The following is a 24203-nucleotide window of genomic DNA, read 5'->3' as shown; positions in this document are numbered from 1 at the left end:
TGCCTTTCCTTGGAGTGCATACATTGAATTCTGCACAGCTATTGTGGGTGTTACTTTCCAAGGCCTCATGTTCTGAGCAGGGCCTTGCATGCTGTGGAAAGCTTATTAGAAAACTGCAGATGCATTGTCTGCAGTTTTCCTGCTGTTGATAACAGAAGGGAAATTACAGGCAAAGCAGCCACAAATTTCTGATTGAACATCCACTGTATGGAGCCTCACCGTATTGTGGAGCCTCTGGAACTTTCTACAGTAAACTAGTTAGCTTTATTAAATACAAAAAAACTTTTTATGGAAACGACTGAGGCATGACCATTTACAGTGAACAAAATATGTTGACTGAAAAATAACTTCTTTGTAAACTAGCGAGGCTTTCTCAAATGGCCGAAAAAGCTAGAATACAGACAATGTTGTGTGCAGATTGCATTTGGCCTGGCTGTTCCTGTCTAGCAGAAGAGAGGCATACACTCGGAAGATAACCTCGTAGCATCTGTATCGCTACAAAATTGTGGATTATTTGGTTTTTAAGTCAGCCCCTGAAGTTGTGTTGTCTTTTTCATGCACATTTTTCTCAGAACTCCCAAGTTTGAATTCCTCTACTCGGGCTTCTGCCTCTGCCACAGTACCAAAATGACTTTTATCAATGTGACAGATAACATCCGCCGTGACTGACAAAGTCAGTCTATCCGTCTTCGTCCTTCTCGACCTGTCTGCAGCCTTTGACACAGGTGATCACACCATCCTCTTCCAATGTCTCTCCACTGTCATCCAGCTGGCTAGGACTGCATTCGCCTGGATCTATTCTTATCTATTTAATTGTAGTCAGAGCATTGCCATCAATGACTTCTCTTCCCATTCCTGAACACTTAACTCTTGTATCCCCCAAAGTTCTGTCCTTGGTCCCCTCCTAGTTCTTCAGCTGTGTAGGCCTGAAGTTCTGGAATTACCTCCCTAAATCTCCCTGCCAGTTTACCTCCCTTTCCTGCTTTAAGACACTCCATAAAACTTAAATGCTAATCTACATGCTGCCCCTTGGTAACATCTGAAAGTACAGTGTTCGTTTCATGTGTATGCTGACGACAGCCAGCTCTACCTAACCACCATCTCTCTCTCTCTCGACTCCTTCATTGTTGCTAAATTATCAGCCTGCTAATCAGACATGCAGAATTGGATGAGCAGAAATCTCCTTCAATTAAATATTGGGAAGACTGAAGCCATTGTTTGTTAGGGTCTGAAATTCTGTTAATGGATGATAAATACCTGGTCGTTCAAGATAATAGGGTGAACAGGTGTTGAGTGTTAATTAGTTAATTGTATTCAATGTGTATATTGCCAGCCAGCCAGCACTGGCTGTGGCTGTTGTTAGGAGTGCAGAAGTAAGCTCTGTGGCAAGCAATAAACAATCTCCACCAAAGCATCCTAGTCTCAGTGTCTTTTTCACAAATAGGCTTGGAAATTTCTCTAACATTGTTTTCTGTCCCTGCTGCAAACTCTGTTCCCCAGCTACCGAATCTATCCTTCTCTCTGGCAATAGTCTGAGATTAAACCATTCTGTTTACAACCTTGGTGTCATATTTGATCCCCAGATGAGCTTCTGACCACAGATTTGTACCATCTCTAAGACCGCCTATTTCCACTTCCGTAACATTGCCTGTCTCAAAGACTGGTGTGGTAGAAGTGGATTCTGGTTTGTGGGGCACTGGCACCAGTACTGGGGAAAGTAGTGGCTGTACTGTTGGGATGATCTACACCTGAACCATGCTGGGGCCGGTGTTCTAGGGAGCTGCATAACTAGGGAAGTCAAGAGGGTTTTAAAATGAATAGTAGAGGCAAGGGATCAAATTTGTGAAGATATGGTAAGTCCAGGAGTAGAGACAAGGCAAGAGAGAAAGGTATTAATATGGGAAATGATGAACAGACCGAGACAGGAAGGGACAGAGCGTACAAATCAAAGATTAAATCAGATAAGGCTAGAAGTTACAATAATAAAAGGACAAAACTAAACTAAAGGCTCTGTATCTGAATGCACGTAGCATTCAAAGCAAAACAGATGAACTGAGAGTGCAAGTAGAAATAAATAAGTACAATCTGATGGCCATTACTGAGACATGGCTGCAGGATAACAGATTGGGCCCTGAATATTGAAGGGTACATGGCATTTAGGAAGGACAAGAAGCTAGGAAAAGGTGAAGGGTAGCTCTGTTAGTTAACGAGGGATGATCTAAGTTCAGGAAACCAGGATGTAGAAGCAGTTTGAGTAGAGATGAGAAATGATAAAGGCAAGAAGTCACTTGGAGTGGTGTACAGGCCACCTAAGAACCACACGGTAGGACGGGGTGTAAAGGAAGAAATAATAGCAGCTTATCAGAAAGGCGCAGCAATAATTATGGGGAATTTTAACCTATATATAGACTGGCACAATCAGATGGGCAGAGGTAGCTTAGATGAGGAGTACATCGAATGTTTTCTGAATAATTTATTGGAACAATACATTCTGGAGCCAACCAGAGAGCAGGCTATACTAGATCTGGTATTGTGCAACGAGATAGGATTAATTAATGACCTCCTAGTTAAGGCGTCCCTAGGTAGCAGCGATCATAATATGATTGAATTTTACATTCAGCTTGAGGGAGAGAAGAATGGGATCAAGATTAGTATTTTAAACTTAAATAAGGGCAATTATGAAGACATGAAAGAAGACCTAGCTAAAGTGAACTGGCAAATTAGGTTAAGGGATAGGTCAATAGAGATGCAGTGGCAGACATTTAAGGGGATATTTCAGAATACACAATAGATACATTTCAATGAGAGAAAAATTCCAAAGGTGGACCCGCCATTCGTGGTTAACTAAAACAATGTTAGAAAAAGAGGCTTTTTCTTTAAGTTTGATACTATTATTGTGCAAAGATGGGAGGCAGGTCAGAAGATTGGACAGAATATAAAGAACAGCAAAGAATGATTAAAAGATTGATAAGGAAGGTAAAATTAGAGTACGAGAGAAAGCTAGCTAAAGACAGATATTAAGAGTTTCTATAGATATTTAAAAAAGGTAAGAATTAACAAAGTGAGCGTTGGTCCTATAGAAAGTGAATCTGGGGAATTACTAATGGATAATAAGGAGATGGCAGATGAATTGAATAGATATTTTGCATCGGTCTTCACTATAGAGGATACAAGTAACATCCCAGTATTAGCTGTAAGTCAGGAAATGGAAGGGAGGGAGGAAGTCAAGATAATTACAATCACCAGGGAAATGGTACCGAACAAATTGTTGGAGCTACAGGCTGACAAGTCCCCGGGTCCTGATGGACTTTATCCTACGGTGTTAAAAGAAGTGGCTAGTGAGATAGTTGATGCGTTCGTTTTAATTTTCCAAAATTCCCTCGATTCGGGGAAGGTTCCGTTAGATTGGAAAATAGCGAATGTAACTCCTTTATTCAAAAAGGGAGGGAGACAGAAAGCAGGAAACTGCAGGCCAGTTAGCTTAATATCTCTCAAGAAAAATGTAAGAAGCTATTAGTAAAGATGTTCTAGCAGGGCACTACGAAAAATTCAAGGTAATCGGGCAGAGTCAACATGGTTTTTGTGAAAGGGAAATCTTGTTTAACCAATTTATTGGAGTTCTTTGAGGGAGTAACATGTGCTCTGGATAAAGGGGATCCCGTGAATGTATTGTACTTAGATTTCCAGAAGGCATTTGATAAGGTGTCACATCAAAGGTTATTGCAGAAAATAAAAGCTCATGGTGTAGGCAGTACATATTGGCATGGATAGAAGATTGGCTAGCTAACAGGAAACAGAAGGAATAAATGGGTCATTTTCTGGTTGGCAAGATGTAACGAGTGGTGTGCCAGAGGGATCAGTGCTGGAGCCTCAACTTTTTACAATTTATATAAATGACTTCACAAGCTTCACAAACCACTTACCACCTCTAGGCGCTTACCCATTGTCTCTCGAGACAAGGAGGCCAAAGAACATATAAATGACTTAGATGAAGAGACCAAAGGTATGGTTGCTAAATTTGCTGATGACACAAAGATATGTAGGAAAGCAGGTTGTGAAGAGGACATAAGGGGGCTACAAAGGGATATAGATAGGTTAAGTGAGTGGGCAAAGATCTGGCAAATGGAGTATAATGTGGGAAAGTGTGAAATTATCCACTTTGGCAGGAAGAATGCAAATGAAGCATATTATCTAAATGGTGAGAGATTGCTGAGCTCTGAGATGCAGAGGGATCCAGGTGTCCTAGTGTATGAATCACGAAAGGTTAGTACACAGGTACAGCACGTAATTAGGAAAGTTAATAGAATATTATTGTTTGTTGCAAGGGGAATTGAATACAAAAGTAGGGAGGTTATGCTTCAGCTATACAGGGCATTGGTGAGACCACATCTGGAGTACTGTGTACAGTACTAGTCTCCTTATTTAAGAAAGGATGTAAATGCTTTGGAGGTAGTACAGAGAAGGTTTACTCGACTAATGCCTTGAATGGGCGGGCTGTCTTACAAGGAAACATTGGACAGGCTAGGCTTGTGTCCGCTGAAGTTTAGAAGAGTAAGATGCGACTTGATTGAAACGTATAAGATTCTGAGGGGTCCTGACCGGATGGATGTGGAAAGGATGTTTCCCCTTGTGGGAGAATCTAGAACTAGGAGTCACTGTTTAAAAATAAGGGGTCGTCCATTTAAGACAGAGATGAGGAGAAGTTTTTTCTCTGAGGGTCGTGAGTCTTTGGAATTCTCCTCCTCAAAAGTCGGTGGAAGCTGAGTCTTTGAATATTTTTAAGGCATAGGTAGATAGATTCTTGATAAGCAAGGGGGTGGAAAGTTATCGGGGGTAGGTGGAAATGTGGAGTAGTCAGTTCAGCCATGAACCTATTGAATGGCGGAGCAGGGTCGAGTGGCTTACTCCTGCTGCGAATTCGTATGTTGGTATTTATGTTTTCCGTTTCTGTCCCAGCACTTCTGCTGCTGAAACCCTCATCCATGCCTTTGCCACCTCCTAACTTTACTATTCTAACACACTGCTGGCTGTTCTCCCATGTTCTATACTTTGTAAACTTGAGGTAATCCAAAACTCTGCTGCCCATGTCCTGACCTGCACCAAATACCTGCACCCATCACCCCCTGTGCTCGCTGACCTACCCTGGCTCCCGGTTAAGCAAAGTCTCCATTTTAAAATGCTCATCCTTGTTTTCAAATCCCTGATCTGGCTGCTCCCTATCTCTGTAACCTCCAACAGTCCTTCGAGATTTCTGCGCTTCTCCAATTCTAGCCTTTTGTACTCTCCGATTTTAATTGTTCAGCTGCCTTAGCCCTTAGCTCTGGAATTCCTTCTATTTGCCTCTCCACTTCTCTACCTCTTTTTCCTTTAAGGCACTCCTTAAAACCTACTTCTTTGACCAAACCTTTGGTCACCTGGCAAAATATCTGCTTACGTGGCTGAGTGTCGAGGTTTGTTTGATAAAACCTCTGAAACACTTTGTGAAGCAAAGAGATATAGACAGGTTAAGTGAGTGGGCAACAAGATGGCAAATGGAGTATAATGTAGGGAAGTGTGAAGTTGTTCACTTTGGTCGTAAAAATAAAACCGAATATTTTTTAAAAGTTGTGAAACTGGTGAAATTGATGTTCAGAGAGACTTGGGGGTACTCGTACAAGGAACACACAAAGTTAACATGCAGGTGCAGCAGGCTATTTGGAATGCAAATGACATGTTGGCCTTTATTGCAAGGAGATTGGAGTACAGGAATGAAGAAGTCTTACTGAAATTGTACAGAACTTTGGTGAGACTGCACCTGGAATACTGTATGCAGTTTTGGTCTCCACATTTAAGAAAGGATATACTTGCACTGGAGGCAGTGCAGTGAAGATTTACTAAATTGATCCCTGGGATGAGGAAGTTGTCCTACGATGAGAGGCTGCGTAAATTGGGCCTATATTCTCTGGAGTTTAGAAGAATGAGAGGCGATCTAATTGAGCCATACAAGATTCTGAAAGGGCTTGATCGGGTAGAAGCTGAGAGATTGTTCCCACTGGTCAGGGAATCTTGAACATGGGGACCCAGTCTCAAGATAAGGAGTCAATCATTCAGGACTGAGATGAGAAATTACTTCACTCTAAGGTTTGCGAATCTTTGGAATTCTCTACCCCAGAGGGTTGTGGATGCTCCATCATTGAATACATTTAAGGCTGGGATAGATAGATTTTTGGTCTCGCAGGGAATCAAGGGATATGGGGAGTGGATAGGAAAGTGGAATTGAAGCCCAAGATCAGCCATGATAGTATTGAATGGCGGAGCAGACTTAGTGGGCCATATGGTCTACTTCTGCTCCTATTTCTTGTGTTCTTGTATTCTTGTGATGTTTTACTACATTAAAGGCAAGTTGTGTGAATTATGTAGACCAGCTATCTCTGTGGTCTCTCTAAGGTAGATTGGCAAATTGTCTGCAGTTTGTGATGTTTAACTCTTGCCTTCTAGAAGTTAGTTTGAGACTTCAGAAACTCATTCATCTAAAATTCCTATAGCAGCAGTGATTCCATTAACTTGGGCTGAATTTAGTCTAAAGTTCTTAAATGTGAAAAGCAATATTGTACTACCAGGTGCTAGGATTGGATTTTCAGACTGAAGTCTAAAATAGGTTGATTTTTGTTGAGCTCTTTATTATAAAAAAAAACTGGCTTAAATTTGTATATACTACTGCAGCTTGTCCATAGTAGCTAGTTTAATACGAAATAAGTTGTTAATTTTTATTAGGAAACAAGTATTATTGGTTGACCCTTGAAATATCCCAGATTGGGCATGTACTTTGTTAGTGGGCTGAATTTTACAGAGGTGCTGCTGTGCAGCCCCTGTGATATTACTCGCGGGGCTGATTTAAATGAGGGGGTGGAGCGGCCACCCCCGATGACATAGATGGGGCGGCTGCCGTGTCCCCGGCAATGGCGTCCGGCGACATCTTTGAAGGGCTTCAAGCCCTTCAGGATGTATTTAAATATTTAAAGGTGCCGATGAGCTTAAGAACATTAATAAACCTTTAATTTAACATTGAATCCCCCATCTTTTCTTCTCTTTCTTCTCCCCCCCCCCCCCCCCACTGAGTCCTAAACACACACAGTTCTATCCCCCCAAAAATACACTTTTGGAAATTCTGAACTGCACCACCCCTGAACTTCAGTATCTCTGACCTTTAACCCCTTCCCACCATCACCACAGCCAATCGGATAAGTTTTCCCCACCCTGATAATTTTATTTCCCCCCCCCCCCTGGTTTTACGTTGGCCGTAAAATCGGCGTGTGACAGCTGCCGTCAGCAGGGAAGTTAATTTGAATTTCATTAATGTTCATTTAACTATTATTTGAAGGCCCCGCCAGTTGGCGGCAGGTGGGGGGCAATGAGGCCTCGCCGCTGCTGCTAATATCCAACGGGGCCTTCTCGGCGTCGTGGGTCGTGGTGGGCTGCACCGGCTAGCATTTTACGGGCCTCCCCACCACGACTCTCAGCGTCGAGGGGCTGGTAAAATTCAGCCTATTGTGTTTTTTAAAAAAAACGTCTGATAGGAAATTCTGTGTAACGTAAAAATCTTCATTGTTCAATTCCATGCATAAAATAGATGTCATCAGCTTAGGGAACCCTTATTCCTTTTGAATTGTTCGGTATTGTACAAGTGGATCTGTAGAATTGCTACAGTTGCCCAGTAAACATTTGGGTGGCTGATGTCTTGAAACTAATAAAACCCAAGAAAGGAAAGATTTGTGCTTTGTATGTTTTGATGAGATATATATTTTTCTACTTCCAGCATATGTTTGCAGTAGGAGAGGGGAAGGTTCAAGGTTTGAAAATACCGAATTTGGCATTCAGTTTAGTTTTAAATGCAATTGTGTTCTTGGTGTTTAGAATCCTGCAGCCGAAGGGGAGGATGAAAGTGACAGCGATAGTGATGATGATGATGATGATGATGTTCAAGTAACCATTGGTGACATTAAAACTGGAGCACCACAGTACACGTAAGTTCCCACATTTGTTCCTGTATGTGTGTAAATATTCCACTGTCTGTGTTCCTTGAGGTGAGTAATGCAGTTCTGGTTTGCATTGGGTGGCCGTGCCAGGATTTGTTCTGTTCACAATTGCATTATTCTGAGCAGGAGCTGCAAGTGCAATTTCTAAAAATTTTCTTGTATAAAATGGGTATTGCTTACACTCTTGCCCTTCAGCGTTTTCAACTTAATTGAGATGGTGACTAGAATATTTGTTCTTGAGATGTGGGCGACAGAATTTGTTGCCCATCCCTAGTTGCCGAAAGAAGATGGTGGTGATGGGCTTTCTTCTTGAGCTGCTGCACCCTTTGTGGTGGTGCTTGGTTGGAAATTCTACGATAATGACCCAACGATCATGAAGGAACTGCGCTTGTTTTCCAAGTCATGATGTATGACGTGGAAATGATGGTTGAGATGCTGGTGTTCCAACTAAGTTGCTCTTGTCCTTTTGTGCGCAGAAGTTGCAAGGGAGGGAGAAACTGTAATTAAGTTTGTTGAGCTGCTGCAGTGCATCATGTAAGTGGTGGATATCGAGTCAATTGCCAGTGGCACCTGTCTCAGCAAACCTTTCTCTCCTGGATGATGTTGAGCATTTGTGTCCATCCAGATGAGTGGTGACTATTCCATCACAATCCTAACTTGAATCTTGTAGATGAAGGATAGGTTTTGAAGGGTCAGGAAATGAGCCTCTCGCCATGCTGTTGATATAACTGGTCTAGTTAAGCTTAAGTGGATCTCCTGAATGTTGGTGGTGAACTTGGCAGTGGTGAAGGTCAAGAACAGGTGGCTTGGTTTTCTCTCATTTGAGATGTCATTGTCTCGCACTTGTGGTATGAGAGTTATTTGCCACTTGTCACCCCTAGCCGAGATCTTATCCAAGTCCTGCTGTAGCCTAGCATGGGCTGCTTCGTTATTGGAGGAACTTTGAATGTAACTAGCACTGCAATCGCATTAACAGCCGTGCTCCCAGCCTTGTGTCTAAGTTAGAATTCATGGTTACATTGATCGCCAAAATAGTGGTCAAAATGTGTTTTTATGCCATCTTTCAAATTCAAATTTTACAACCAATGGCAACTTTTCAGGCCAGATTTGTCATTTAGGCTCATATCCAGTTCCAGAAGGAACTGCCAAAATCCTTTCACCTCACTTGGTAAGCCAAAGTTCTAACAGAGTGGCCTATTCTACAAATAAGTACTTATTGATGTGCTGTAAGGCTACCACAGCTGGTGTTTACTTGGAAACAAGCTCAGGAAGGCTGCAAATAATTGTGGTCCTGTGTGTGTAACTTTCATTGCAAACTTTATATCAAAACTCATAAACAGGAACTTTTAATGTCCATTTATATGAATGTTAAATGTGTTGTAAAATGTGAAACTAAATATTTGATTTGACAAAATTCAAGTGGAGCATTAAATGAGCATGTGATCTCTAGTACAGTGAAACAGACCTTTTGTCTTAATTGAACTCTATTTTCTGTCCAATAGTTATGGAGTAACACCTGTAAATCTCAATATCAAGTCCTCAGGAAGACTTTGTGGATCAGGTAAGAAATTTTACCTACTTTCTGTCTGAGCTACTTGCCACTTGCAGCCAAGAGAATGAGCAACTGCATAACCTAAGCATTGCTTGAGAGTGGCTTGGCAAAAATCCTCATTCTTTCCTGTCTTTACCACCCAGTCAAGAAGTACATAGCCTCACTTGGCCATTTTTCAGGACTGTGGTGGCTTATTCAGAAATCAATGCTATATTGCACATTTGAACTCTGGGAATTTTATATTGAAACTGATTACTTTAGCTGTTGAACTGGTATATCCTGATGTAAGAGTTTCCTTTTGTTGATTTCATTAGCATTGCAGTGTGGTGTTTGTAAAACAGCAACTTGCAGTATATATAGCCCGGTAAGCATAATTAGTGTTTTGGGATGTTGAGGTCAAAATAACCAGAAACAGAAAACCATTGAGATCGTCAGTATATTTAAGAATATCTTCAACAAAATGTTTTTTCATCTAAGGTTTCAGGGACAGAAAATCTTCTACATGTTGGTGTAATTGTATATTTTCCATTCCCTGGATCACAGTTGCCATTCAGGTCTCTACATAACAAGGAGCCCTCAACTGCCATCTTTGTCAGTATCTGTTTGTGAATTGTTTTGTGGAGAGTAAATTGGCTTTGTGTTCAATGCCAGTTGGGATACAAGATTAATTTTGTGCATTATTCAAATTGGCTCCCATTTTCTGTGCTAACAATGATGGACTATGACTGTAAATATTGCATATGGTCAGCTCGTGACCCAGAGATCAACTTTTTGAATTATACAAAATAGGAAGTAGTTGTTGGTGCAAGGTGAGCAACTACTATATTCTCCAGCCTTTCTCAGTACTCTGTTATTACACTGGTAGAATCTGTCAAATCATAGTAAATATCTCAAAGCCTTGTGTACCTATCCTGACTGAAGTCACTTATAACTCTGCTTCTGCCATTTTAAAAAAATTATTTCATGGGATGTGGATGTCGCCAGCAAGGCCAGTATTTGTTGCCCATCCCTAATTGCCCTTGACAACTGAGTGGCTTACTAGGCCGTTTCAGAGGGGCAGTTGAGAGCTAACCATATTGCTGTGGTCTGGAGTCACATGTAGGCCAGACCAGGTAAGGACAGCAGATTTCCTTCCCTAAAGGACATGAGTGAACCAGATGGGTTTTTATGATAATCGATGATCGTTTCATGGCACCATTATTGAGACTAGCTTTCAATTCTGGATTTTTATTAATTAATTGAAATTAAATTCCACTAGTTGCCATGGTAGGATTTGAACCTATGTCCCTAGGGCATTGGCCTGGGCCTGGTACTAGTTCAGTGACATTACCACTACGCCACCATCTCCCTATTGTTGGTGTGTTCACCTCCTTTTGAAAAAAGAGCTGAGTAGTTCCTTTTGACAGGTGATGGCAGCTGTATGTCTCTGGAGACGATGGACTGCGCCCAGGGTGTATATCACTTCTGGATTGAACATTGCCTGTTGTGGCTATAGAGGCCCACTCATGAGTGACAAACCCTTCCGCAGCTGGCACAGATGAATGAGGTCGATTGATGTTTTTTCCTTCCACCGGGCTCTCTTTTCTGCCATCTTATCATTTCTTTTGTCCTCTGCTTTTTCCGCGCTCTTCCTGACTCCTTGTCTCCATTCACTCCAGTCAGCAGCAAGGATTTCACTTGCTCCAATCCTGGTCAACTTGAGTTCTCACTTGCAGACATCTGTTGGTCTCCATGCCGATTGCAAGCTCGCCATGAAGCATGTCTTTGGGGATCCTGCCGTCATCCATTTGGCTGACATGACCTGGCCAACAGAGTCACTGCAGACTCGAGAGCACCCATGCTGGGGATCCCTGCACACTGGTATACTTTCATATTTGGCACTCTGTCCTGCCAGGAAATGCCCAATATTCATCTGAGGCAGAGGAGGTGGAAGCTGTTCAGCTGCTTTTCTTGGCTTATATAAGGCTGCAAAGGAGGGTGCTGTGAACACGAGCGTGGTACACGCAGAACTTTGTATTTGTGGCTAGTTTGCTGTTGGTTCACACTCGCCATCTCATGCTGAAGTTCACTTGCAACAGCTTGTAGATCGGTTCTCCAGGGCCTGTAAGGAGTTTGGACTGACAATCAACGTCAAGAAGACCAAAGTTATGCATCAGGATTTAGAGACATTTCAGGGTCGGCTAAGACCAGAGAATCCACAAACAGACATGGTCAGACTAGCTAGTCACATGACTAACCTGCTTGGCAACCTGTGTTTTTCTGAATTGTACAAACAGTTTGAATGGAGAGTATCTGTTTGCCCCTGGACTGAGAAGATCTCTCCTATCTGCTTCTGTCTTTCTTATGGAACTCCAAATCCACTGAAGACACATGAACCCCAAGAGAGAAAGGTCTCCTACAGTGAACGGGGTTTAAGGAGAATACTGGGCCCCAATGCAGAGCAAGATCTACCTACAATCAAGGACTCTGCAGGGAGCTCGAAGAACCATAACAATCTCTGAAGAGGGTTTTTGTCTCAAACTTTTTTTTCACTTTATTTTTTTCTCTTTTCTGTCTCTATCTGCATGTGTGTATCGCGTATGCATGCTAGAGTGGTCGTGTTGTGTACCCGTAGGCGTTAACTGAATTAGAGTTTAAGTTTAATAAATTTCAACCTTCTTTAAACCTAAGAAAACCTGTTTGTGCTGGTTTCTTTATGTTATAATTGGAAGTTAGTAAACAAGGATTCCCCAAAGGGGAGCTAAGAACACTGTGTTTAAAATTAAACCCAGTTCAGGTAAGACCAGGTGAAGGCTGAGAGGGAACCCTAGACCCCTTTCTCACCTGGTCGTAACAGGTGGAGGATGACATTTTGTCATGATAGAAAGTTTACGACGCAGAAAGAAGCCACTTGGCCCATCTGTGCTGGTCGGGGAAAAACAAGAGCCACCCAGCCTAATCCCACTTGCCAGCATTTGGTCCATAGCCCTGCAGGTTACGGCACTTCAGGCACACATCTGGGCACTATTTTAAATGAGGATTTCTGCTTCTCCCACCCTTTCAGACAGTGAGATCCAGGCCCTCACCACCCTCTGGGTGCAAAACCTTTTCCTCATTTTCCCCTCTAATCCTTCGACCAACCAGTTTAAATCTATGCCCTCTAGTCACTGACCCCTCTGCTAAGGTAAATAGGCCTTCCCATCTACTCTATCTGGGCCCTCGCAATTTTGTGCACCTCAATCAAATCTCCCCGAAGCCTTATCTATTCCAAGGAGTGCGACCCCAGCCTAACCAGTCTTTCCTCATAGCTGCAATTTTCCAGTCCTGGCAATATCCTCTGTCCTCTCTCCTCTCTCTAGTGCAGTTACATCCTTTCTGTAATAAGGTTTGTACCTTAGCAGAGAGGCCATTGACTAGGAGGCATAGATTTAAAGTGATTGGTAGAAAGATTAGAGAGGAAATGTGGAAAAGTTTTTTCACCCAGAGTGTGGTGGGGGTCTGGAACTTGCTGCCTGAAAGGGTAGTGGAAGCAGAAACCCTCAACTCATTCGAAAGAAGTCTGGATATGCACCTCAAGTGCTCTAATCTGCAGGGCTATGGGCCAAATGCTGGAAGGTGGGATTAATGTGGGTGGATTGTTTTTCGGCCAGTACAGACACGATGGACCAAGTGGCCTATTTCTGTGCCTTAAACTTTCTATGATTCTAAGGTGACCAGAACTGCACGCAGTACTCGAGTTGTGACCTAACCAATCAGTTATACAGTTCCAGCATAACCTCCCTGCTCTTATATTCTGTACCTCGGCTAACAAAGGAAAGGATTCCATATGCCTTCTTAACCACCTTGTCGACCTATCCTGCTGCCTTCAGGGATCTGTGGACATTCACTCCAAGGTCCCTCACCTCCTGTACGCCTCTCAGTATCTTCCTATTTATTGTGTATTCATTTCCCTTGTTTGACCTCCCTAAATACATCACTTCATACTTCTCTTGGTTAAATTCCTTTTGCCACTTTTATGCCCACCTGACCAGTTCATCGATAACTTCCTGCAGTCTACAGCTATCAACTATGCGGCCAATTTTTGTGTCCTCCGCAAACTTTTTGATCATTCCCCCTACATTTACGTTCAAACTGTTAATTTATAGCACAAAAAGCAGGGGACCTAACACTGAGCCCTGCAGAACCGCACTGGAAATAGCCTTCCAGTTGTTAAAACACCGGTGAGCAATTGCCCTTTGTTTCCTGCTACTGAGCTAATTTTGTATCCAGCGATCCCATGGCCTTTTTTTTTTAAAAACCAGTCTGCCATGTGGGACCTTGTCAAAAGCTTTGCTAAAATCCATGTAGACCACATCAACTGCACTACCCTAATCAATCCTCATTACTTCTTCAAAAAATTCAGTCAAGTTAGTCAGACATGACCTTCCCTTAACAAATCCATGCTGACTATCTTTGATAAATCCATGCTTTTCTAAGTGACAGTTTATCCTGTCTTTCAGAATTAACTCCAATAATTTTCCCACTACCGTGGTTGGACTAACTGGCCTGTAATTATTCAGTCTATCCCTTGCTCCCTTTTTAAACAAAGGTACAACGTTAGCAGACTTCCAATCCTCCGGCACCACCCCTGTATCCAGTGAGGATTGGAAAATGATGGTCATTCCTTCTGAAATTTCTTCCCTGGCTTCTTTTAACAGCTTGGGTATATTTCATCCGACCCTGGTGATTTATCTACTTTCAAGGATGCTAATCCCTTTAATTAGAATTAGAACATTACATTAATACTACTAGTTCTATAGCTATAGTTATATAGCTCTTGAAGTGTTTTAAGTTTTCTACTGTTTCTTAATGTCAGTCTTTAAACTTTTATTTCCTAGGAACAAAAGCTGGAAAGGGGGTTGACCTTGATGCCCCCGGCGACATCAATGGAATCCCAACATTAGAGATAGATTTGGATTCTTTTGAAGATAAACCTTGGAGGAAACCAGGTGCGGTATTTTCTGTTATCAAGTGATCCTCTCACCAGTCATATATTTAAATTTGTGCATTAATTAAAAAAACTTGTGGTTTTTGTCATCTTAGTCTTCATGTTAGTAGAAAAGTAAAATACTGTGGATGCTGAAAATCTGAACTAGAAACAAAAAATGCTGGAAATACTCAGCAGGTCTGGCAGCATCTGTGCAGAGAGAAACAGAGTTAATGTTTCAGGTCAATAACCTTTCATCAGAACTGATATTAGTATTGTCTCAAATTGTTACATTCTTTGTAAGAAATTGCTGAAAATGAGATTATGTTCTTCATACAGCTCACAAAATCTGTGTATATGGGAGAAAAACAGTAGTAATAAACAGTAAGTAATTATTGTAATTATAATGCTGTTTACTCATGCAGTTGTTTCCCCCTCCATTTAAGGTGCTGATCTTTCTGATTACTTCAATTATGGCTTCAATGAGGAGACTTGGAAAGCCTACTGCGAGAAACAGAAGCGACTGAGAATGGGTCTTGAACCCCTTCCTCTTGCCTCAACTACAAACAGAATTACAGTTAGTATTCACTGAGATTATAGATTACAGTTCTAACATGTGAATGATCAAGGCACATAAACTATTAAAATGCAGATTACCACACATTCAAAAGATTCCGACCAGACTACTATTCCCCCTGCCCCGTCTCAGCCTACTCTCAGACAGGCAATACGATTAGAAAATCTGAGTCAGAAAGGACTATGTTTTGATTTTACTGTCAGTAAAATGAAGGAGATGTGAGAGGAGTCTTCAAAGACCATTCAAAAACCCTCCTGATCAATGGGAGGAAAATGGGAACAAAAGTAGATGATTCAGCCCCTCAAGCCTGTTCCACTATTCAAATAGATCATGGCTAATTTGTACCTCAGCTCCCTTTATCTCTCTTTGTTCCATATCTCTTGCCACCCTTACCTAACAACAAAATCTATTAATCTCAGTCTTGAAAATTTTAATTGACCCAGCATCCACAGCCTTTTGAAGGCGCGTATCCTAAATTTCCACTACCCTTTTGTGAAAAAAGTACTTCCTGATCTTGCTCTTAAATAACCGCTCTAATTTTAAGGTTATACTCCTTTCTAATATGGTACTACAGTAACCATGGGATATTTTAATCTTCATATAGACTGGGCAAGCCAAGTTAGTAGTAGTAATGTGGATGACAAGCTCATGGAATGCATTCAAGATAGTTTTCTAGATCAGTATGTCAAGGAACCAACTAGTGAACAGACTATTTTAGATCTGGTGTTTTGCAATGAGACCAGGTTAATTAATAACCATGTTGCAAAGGAGTCTCTGGGCAGGATTGTTCATAATATGGTAAAATTATATATTGCGTTTGAGAGTGATTTTAGTTAAGTCAGAAACCATGGTCTTGTCTGTACAAAGCAAGCAACAGAGCGGAGAGTGGTGGAGGCAGGGTCATTGAATGTTTGAAAGCAGATGTAGACCGATTCTTCAGAAACAAGGGAGTCAAAGGGTATCGGGGTAGGCAGGAAAGTGGTATTAAGTCCACAAACAGATCAGCCATGATCTTATAGAATGGTGGAGCAAGCTGAATGGTCTACTCCTGTTCCTAGTTCATATGTACATTCGTATATAGGCATGAAGGGCGAGTTAGCTAAGGTAGATTGGAAAAAAAAAATTCAAAGACATGACAATAGATTAGCAATGGCAAATAATTTAAACAAATAATTCATAATTGCAACAATTGCACATTCCCTTAAGGAATAAAAACCCCACAGGAAAAGTGGTCCAATCGTGGCTAACAAGAAAAATTAATAGTATTGGATGAAAGGAAGAGGCTTATAATGTTGCCATAAAAAGAATTACAAAGAAATTGATAGAGAAAATAGAATATGAGAGTAAACTAACTAAAGACACAGAAACAGATTATAAAAGCTTCTATAGTGCATTAAAGGAAAGAAACCAGTGAGTGTAAACATGGGTCCCTTAGAGGCAGAGACAGGAAAAATGATAATTAGGAATATGGCAGAGACTTTAAATGAACGCTTTTCATCTATCTTCAAGATGGGAGATGCAAAAAACATTTCACAAGTAATGGGGAACCAAGGATGTAGTAAAAATGAGGGACTTAAGGATATTAGTGTTGGTAAAGAAATAGTACTGAAGAAATTAATGGGACTAAAGCCAACCTGATGGCCTAAGTTTTTAAAAGCGGTGTTTACAGAGAGAGTGGATGCATTGGTTTTGATCTTGCAAAATTCCCTAGATTCTAGAATGGTCTCCAGGGATTGAGAGGTAGCAAACATCACCCCACTCCTCAAGAAAGGAGGAAAAGAGAAAATGGGGAACTATATGCCACTTAGCCTGACATGAGTGGTCGGCCAAATGCTAGAAACAATTATTAGGGACAGGATAAAAGGGCACTTAGGAAATCATATGGATCGGCAGAGCCAACAGGAATTTATGACAGGGAAAACATGTTTGACAAAATTTTGTTTTTTGAGGATGTAACTAGGATGGATAAGTGGGAACCAATGGATGTAGTGTATTTGGATTTTCAAAAAGCATTCGATAAGGTGCTGCACAAGAGGTTGTTACACAAAATTGGGGCTCTTGGGATAGGGGTAATAAAATAGCATGGATTGAGGATTGGGTAATGGACAGAAAACAGAGATTAGGAATAAATGGGTGGTTTTCAGGTTGGCAGGCTGTTACTAGTTGGGTAATGTAGAGCCAGTGCTTGGACTTCATCTATTTACAATCTATATCAATGACTTAGATGAGGGAACCAAGTGTGATGTATCCAAGTTGGCTAATGGTGCCAAGTTAGATGGAAAAGTAAGCTGTGAGGAGGACGCAAAGAGACTGCAAAAGGATTTCGATAGGTTAAGTGAGATGACCAGAATATGGCCGATGGAATGCAATGTGGAGAAATGTGAAGTATCCACTTTGGTAGGAAAAATAGAAAAGCACAATTTTTTTTAAGCAGCGAGAGACTGGGAAATGTTGGCATTCAGAGGGATCTGGATGTCTTTGGTACACGAATCACAGAAAGTTAACATGCAGAAATAGCAAGCAATTAAGAAATCAAATGCTATGTTTGCTTTTGTTACAAAGGGATTGGAGTATAAGAGTAAAGAAGTCTTGGTGCAATTGGATAGGGCCTTGGTGAGACCACATCTGGCATACTGTGCACAGATTTGGACCCCTTACCTAAAAAAGGATATACTTGCCTTGGAGGGAGTGCATCACAGGTTCATTGGACTGTTTCCTGGGATAAGGGGATTTTCCTACAAAGGGAGATTGAGTAAACTAGGCCTATATTCCCCAGAATTTAGAAGAATGAGAGGTGATCTCATTGAAACATATAAGGTTCTTAATGGGCTTGACAGGGTGCATGCTGGGAGGATGTTTCCCTGGCTGGGGAGTTGAGAACTAGGGGTCATAATCTCAGAACAAAGGGTCAGCCATTTAGGAGGAGAAATTTCTTTGCTCAAAGTTTTGTGAATTTTTGGAATTCTCTGCCACAGAGTTGTGGATGTTCAGTTGCTGAGTATATTCAAGAGTGAGATTGATAAATTTTTGGGTACAAAGTAAATCAAGGGATGTGGAGATAGTGCGAGAAGGTGATGCTGTGGCAGAAGATCAGTCATATTATGGAAAGGCAAAGCAGTCACAAGGGGCCAAATGGCCTACTTCTCCGATTTCCTAAGTTCTGGACTCCCCACCAAAGGAAATTGTTCCTATCTATCCTATCAGATATTTCAAACATCTTAAACAGCTCAGTTAGGTCACTCTTAATTTTGTCGTCTTGATGAAATGCAAGCCCAGTCTGTGCAACCTGTACATATTATGTAACTATTGAAGGCCTGGTATCATGCTGGTGAATCTGCAGTGTACCCCCTCCAAGGTCAATAAGCTTTCCTCGTGTTCAGTGCCCAGAACTGGATACACTTATCCAGATGGGTTCTGGCAATAACTCTATACAACTGAAGCATCAATTCCTCACCTTGTTTTGTATTCTAACCCACTTTGGAGTTGAAGGCAAATATTTGATTAGCATTTTTGATTTAGTTTCTATCTGTGCAATAGCTTTTGGTGATTTGTGTACATGGACACATAAATTCCTTTGCTCCTCCAGAGCTCATTGTCTCTCAACATTAAAATATTTTGATTTGTCTTTCTCAGATCTAAAATTGATGACCTCACACTTACCCACTTTGAATTTCATCTGCCAAACTTTTAACCACTCATTCAGTCTGTGTATGTCCCTTTGTAAACTCTTGCTCCCATCTATACAACTTGCCCACTGTAAGTGCTACGGACTGTACTTATAATTCTGCACTGTTAATAAAATTTTAAATGTTTCAGGTACAGCAGGGTAGAACTGGAAATTCTGAGAAAGAACCTGAGATACCACCCCCTAAGATGGACTTCCCTTCTCCTCCAAATCGTTTCAGGGCAGGACCTCCACCCAACAGGTCAGAACCGAGGCAAAGGCAGGTCCAGTGGAAGTTTTGCATTTTCTTCGAGTAGTTATTGCAGATGTTTTAATAAGGCACAATAGATATGAATTTTTGGCACTATGCGCACTTGAAATGTGCTTCAAAACTTGAACTGCATCTTGGAAAAACATTTTATGTCATGAGAGAAAATTTGCAGAGCTACGGTGAAAAGGCAGGGGAGTGGGACTTGGTGAGTTGCTCTTGGCGACACGGCATGGACACGACGGGCCGGATGGCAGCCTCCTGTGTTGGAACCATTCTATGAGCACTAAAATATTGGTGGTGCTACTGCATTTGAGATCTGCAGTGCTGCTACATCCATTCGCGAATAGTGGTGGACAATTAAACAACTAATGACAGGAGGAAGTTCCATGACCGTTGTCATCCTCAGTGATGGTGAAGCACAGTGTCAATGCAAAAGACGAGGCTGAAGCGTTTCCAGACACCGTCATGTGGTAGTGCTGAAGGATGATCCATCTTGATCTCCTGAGGCCCCACCATCACAGAAACCAGTCTTTAGCCAATTCGATTCTCTCCATACAATATCCAGAAACTAGATACAGCAAAGGTTATGGATCCTAGCAACATTCCAGCTGTGGTGCTGAAGACATGCTCCAAAACTAGTCATGGCTGTAGCCAAACAATTCCAGTACAGCTACAGCACTGGCATCTAACCGACAAGGTGGAAAATTGCCCAAGTACATCCTGTCCACAAAAAGCAGGACAAATCCAATCTGGCCAATCACCACCCCAACAGTTTACTTTCAATCGTCAGCAAGTGATGGAAGGTGTCAGTGACACCTACAAGATGCATTGCAGCAATTCATCAAGGCTTCCTCGACAGCATTCCCAAACCCACAAGCTTTACAATCTAGAAGAACGAGGGCAGTGGGCGCATAGGAACTCCACCTGCAAGTTCCCCTTTAAGTTACACACCATCCTGACTTGGAAATATATTCCATTCCTTCACTGTCACTGGGTCAAAATCCTGGAACACCCACTACCAAAGAGAATTCAAGGTGTACTTACATCACACGGACTGCAGTGGTTCGTGATGGTGGCTCACCACCACCTTCTCAGGCATTTAGGGATGTACAGTAAATGCTTACCTTATCAGTGATGCCCATATCCCATGAAAAAATAAAGAAAAAAGATCAGTAAACATCTAATTTTCATGCTAGGTGATTGAAGCTGTTGACTTGTGTCTACACATTTTTGGAGTGTGATCATGTTTGCACGTGAGAAACTGATATGGATGTGTAGATTCGCAGTCTGTCTGAATTGTGTGCTAACTGGAAGTGAAAATACTATTGCATGTGAAAATCTTTTGTTCACATCAAGGATAACTCTGAAATTGATCAGGGGAAGAGTCGAATGAGCGCAATTGACCAATTAGGCGCAAAAAAGGTTTTAAACGTCATTTTTATATAAGTTTAAAGGTTCCATGGACACTAGCACTAATTCAGGAATGTGCTTTTGAGTATTCCTTTAAACGTAATTGTGTTTTTTGTCTAATTTTATTTCCCACTGAAATCAAAAGAATTGTAAGGTGAACAGGATGGCATAGAAATTGGGTCACATAGCGTTCATTTTCCAGGCATTACATGGCCTCTATGTTCCCAAAATAGCAAGCTCTCCTGCCCACTGTATTGGGCAAGGTCAAACAAGAGGTATCCTTTACCTACAGCTGACACAGGCCCTTTGTAGATGCAAATAATGGGGTCATAATGTGGCCCCAGTATGCTACCGACTGGCTCCAATCTCCACACTTCCACCTCCCTCTTTCCTCCCTGCTCCCCACCAACAATCACTAACTTGTAGGCTTGCAATTTCTCTGCCCCCACCTCCAAGACCATCACTTCCCTTTGCAATAACTGCATCCTATACTTAACTGCTTGGGCTCCTTTCGCTGCACTGTCGGTATGGCAATGATGTTTGAGTTCCAATATTCAGGGCTACTTGGTCCTTGCCGTTTAGTTTAGTTTAGAGATACAGCACTGAAACAGGCCCTTCGGCCCACCGAGTCTGTGCCGACCATCAACCACCCATTTATACTAATCCTACACTAATCCCATATTCCTACCACATCCCCACCTGTCCCTACCACCTACCTATACTAGGGGCAATTTATAATGGCCAATTTACCTACCAACCTGCAAGTCTTTGGGCTTATGAGAGGAAACCGGAGCACCCGGAGAAAACCCACGCAGACACAGGGAGAACTTGCAAACTCCACACAGGCAGTACCCAGAATTGAACCCGGGTCGCTGGAGCTGTGAGGCTGCGGTGCTCGCCACTGTGCCACTGTTTGTGTGGAGACTACATAAAAGGCACTATATAAATACAAGTTGTCCTAGAAGTGGCCAGGAAATGAGTGATCAGAGAATTATTTCAGAAAAAGTGTAATTAATATGGAAAGAATTTCAGCAAATACTATTGAAACAAGCATCATAAATGGGTTGGCGAAAGCTGGATTTTTTCCTGGGGAAAAGGAGGACAGAGGGTTTTTATGGAAAGCTGACAATAGGTTCAGCCAGAAAGGAGATTTGTTGGGCCAGGTGATTTTTGTCCTGTGCTTCAAAATATATTCTTTCACATTTCCTACTTTGTGTGAGTGATCATTACTGCTCAAAATGTTCAGGTTAGCAGACTTTTTACTAACTCCCTGATTACGAATATGAAATCCCTTGTTTGTAGTGGTTACTCTCTAGTAATGTATTTGGGATCATTGTTTAGTTTACAAAAAATTTAATTTACTTATATGTTGCTGTTTACAAATCAACCAGGATATGTTTGTTGCCACTAGCTTAATCTATAACCTGTTTTTCAGAAGGCTGTCTGGGTCCATAGAGGTTATTGGAGGCCAGTTAATTACCATTGCCCGTGTGGAGGGCCGACGTCGGGACAGGGGTGGAGCAGATGAAAATGCCATCCAGGTTTGTCTAATTCTTGTATGCAAATAGTCCAACAATTAATCTAATGTTTTATGCAAGACTCCTTAGGTGTTTTATGGGGTTAGTGGAAGTTGCTTATTTTTTTGGTAAAGGATTGGAATTTCATAGTCAAGTGCATGGAACACCTCAAAAGAATTTGCTGTGCAAGAGAATGTTAGGCATTAATACATTTTTAAGAATCAAATTTGCAAACAATTTCAGTAAACTTAAAACAATTTTTATTTCAATATTTTTGTTGAAAGTGGTAGGTGCTGATGACGTTGGTGGTATAACTAGCAGGGAAGGTTTCGTAAAATAAAAACAAAGTGCTGGAAAAACTAAGCTGGTCTGGCAGCATCTGTGGAGAGAGAAGCAGAGTTAATGCTTCAGGTCAGTGACCTTTCATCTGAACCGTTCTCTGTACACAGATGCTGCCAGACATGCTGAGTTTTTCCAGCATTTTCTGTTTTTATTTCAGGTTTCCGGCATCCACAGTATTTTGCTTTTATATTGGGGAAGGTTTCATGTTTGTTGAAAGTCTCAGGAGCTGAGTTTAATGTACACAATTCTTCAAGTGTCCTGGTTGTACTTTCCATTCTTTTGCTTAATTAGCCTAGTAACTTCACGTCATCAGCTAATAACAGTTACACAAAACATTTTTTAAACCTCAACTGAAGTAGAACAAGGAGTGGATGTTTGGTGCTATTCATAATAATCAGGTTGAAACTGAAGTTTTTGTGTGTTGGGCTGTGGGGGGGCCGGAGGGTGAAGAGTGAGAAAAGGAAGCAGTTTAGTACATTTTGTAGTAACTTCCAGAGCTCGGGGAGTAAGCTATCATTAAATCTAACATTAAACTTCAAAATCATTGCAGCTGCCTCTCTAGCATTAGTCAGAATTTTACGGCACAGCAACAGGCCGTTCAACCCAACTAGGTGGTTTATAGAAATTTCATTGAAGTCTAAGAACATAAGAAATAGGGATAAGCGATACAACCTCTTGAGCCTGCTCCACCATTCAGTGAGATCATGGCTGAACTTCGACATCAACTCCACTTTCCCACCTTATCCCCATGTCCCTTGACTTCCTCCGTGCCCAAAAATCTACCGATCTCAGCATTGAATATACTCGACAACTGAGCATCCATTGCCCCCTCAGTGGAGAATTCCGAACATTCACACACCTCCGAGTGAAGAAGTTTCTCTTCAGCTCAGTCCTAAATGGCCGTGCTGTTGTCCTGAGACTGTGACCTCTAGTTCTAGATTCTCTAAACAGGGGAAACAGCCTCTCAGCATTTACCCTGTCAAGCTCTAAGGATTTTATACATTTCAATGAGATCACCTCTCGTTCTTCTAAACTCCACGGAATATAGACCTATTCTATTCAATCTCCCCTCACAGGACAGCTGTCTCATCTTGGGAATCAATTTAGTGAACCTTAGTTGCACCTCACTAAAGCAAGTATATCCTTCCTTGGGTACGGAGACCAAAACTGTACACAGTACTCCAGATGGTCTCAGCAAAGGCCTATATAATTGCAGCAAGGCTTCCTTGCCTTATATCCTATTCCTTGCAATAAAGGCTAACTTTTTTTAAAAATATTTGTTCATGGGATGTGGGTGTCACTGGCTAGGACAGCATTTATTGCCCATCCCTAATTGCCTTTGAGAAGGTGGTGGTGAGCTGCCTTCTTGAACCGCTGCAGTCTGTGTTGCCATACCAGTTGCCTTCCTAATTGCTTGCTATACCTGCATGTTAACTTTGTAATTTGTGCACACAAATTCTTCTGCATGCCAACATTTACTATTGTCACCTTTTTAAAAAAAATTTCTTTTCCATTCTTCTTACCAAAGTGGAGAATTTCATACTTCCGCGCATTATACTCCATCTGCCACCTTCTTGCCCAATTAATCAGTCTTTCTCTCTTTTCAGGCTCCTTATGCCCTCATCACTGCTTACTTTCCCACCTTGCTTTGTATCATCACCAAACTTGGATGTATTGTTCTTGGTCCCCTCATCTGAGTCATCAATACAGATCGTAAATAGCTGAGGCCCAGGCACTGACCCTTACGACAGTTCACTACTTGATATCCTGAAATGACCTGTTTATTCCTAGTCTCTGTTTTCTGCTTCAATCTATGCTAATATACTATCCCAAATGCTTTCTGAAAATCTACATATGCTGCATCCATTGGTTCCCCCTTAACTACCCTCTAGTTACACCCTCAAAAAGTT

The 24203-nt window shown here is 41.6% G+C and overlaps 1 protein-coding gene across 2 annotated transcripts in view; it reads left to right on the top strand.

Moving 5' to 3' along the window:
• Positions 1-24203, top strand: part of fip1l1a (FIP1 like 1a (S. cerevisiae)) — a 93985-nt gene that overhangs the window by 8965 nt on the left and 60817 nt on the right. Inside the window, exons 4-9 of one of the 2 annotated variants that reach the window (XM_068035335.1) lie at positions 7894-8003; positions 9518-9576; positions 14424-14534; positions 14959-15089; positions 18906-19033; positions 21870-21975. In XM_068035335.1, coding sequence (XP_067891436.1) covers positions 7894-8003; positions 9518-9576; positions 14424-14534; positions 14959-15089; positions 18906-19033; positions 21870-21975 — 645 coding nt within the window. The remainder of the gene's footprint in view (positions 1-7893; positions 8004-9517; positions 9577-14423; positions 14535-14958; positions 15090-18905; positions 19034-21869; positions 21976-24203) is intronic. The other variant, XM_068035346.1, reaches the window with a different exon arrangement.

Source organism: Heterodontus francisci, chromosome 1 (assembly GCF_036365525.1).
Source record: "Heterodontus francisci isolate sHetFra1 chromosome 1, sHetFra1.hap1, whole genome shotgun sequence".
Lineage (NCBI taxonomy): Eukaryota > Metazoa > Chordata > Chondrichthyes > Heterodontiformes > Heterodontidae > Heterodontus > Heterodontus francisci.
Note: the sequence above shows the minus strand (reverse complement) of the source record. Positions and strands in the feature narration are given on the sequence as shown.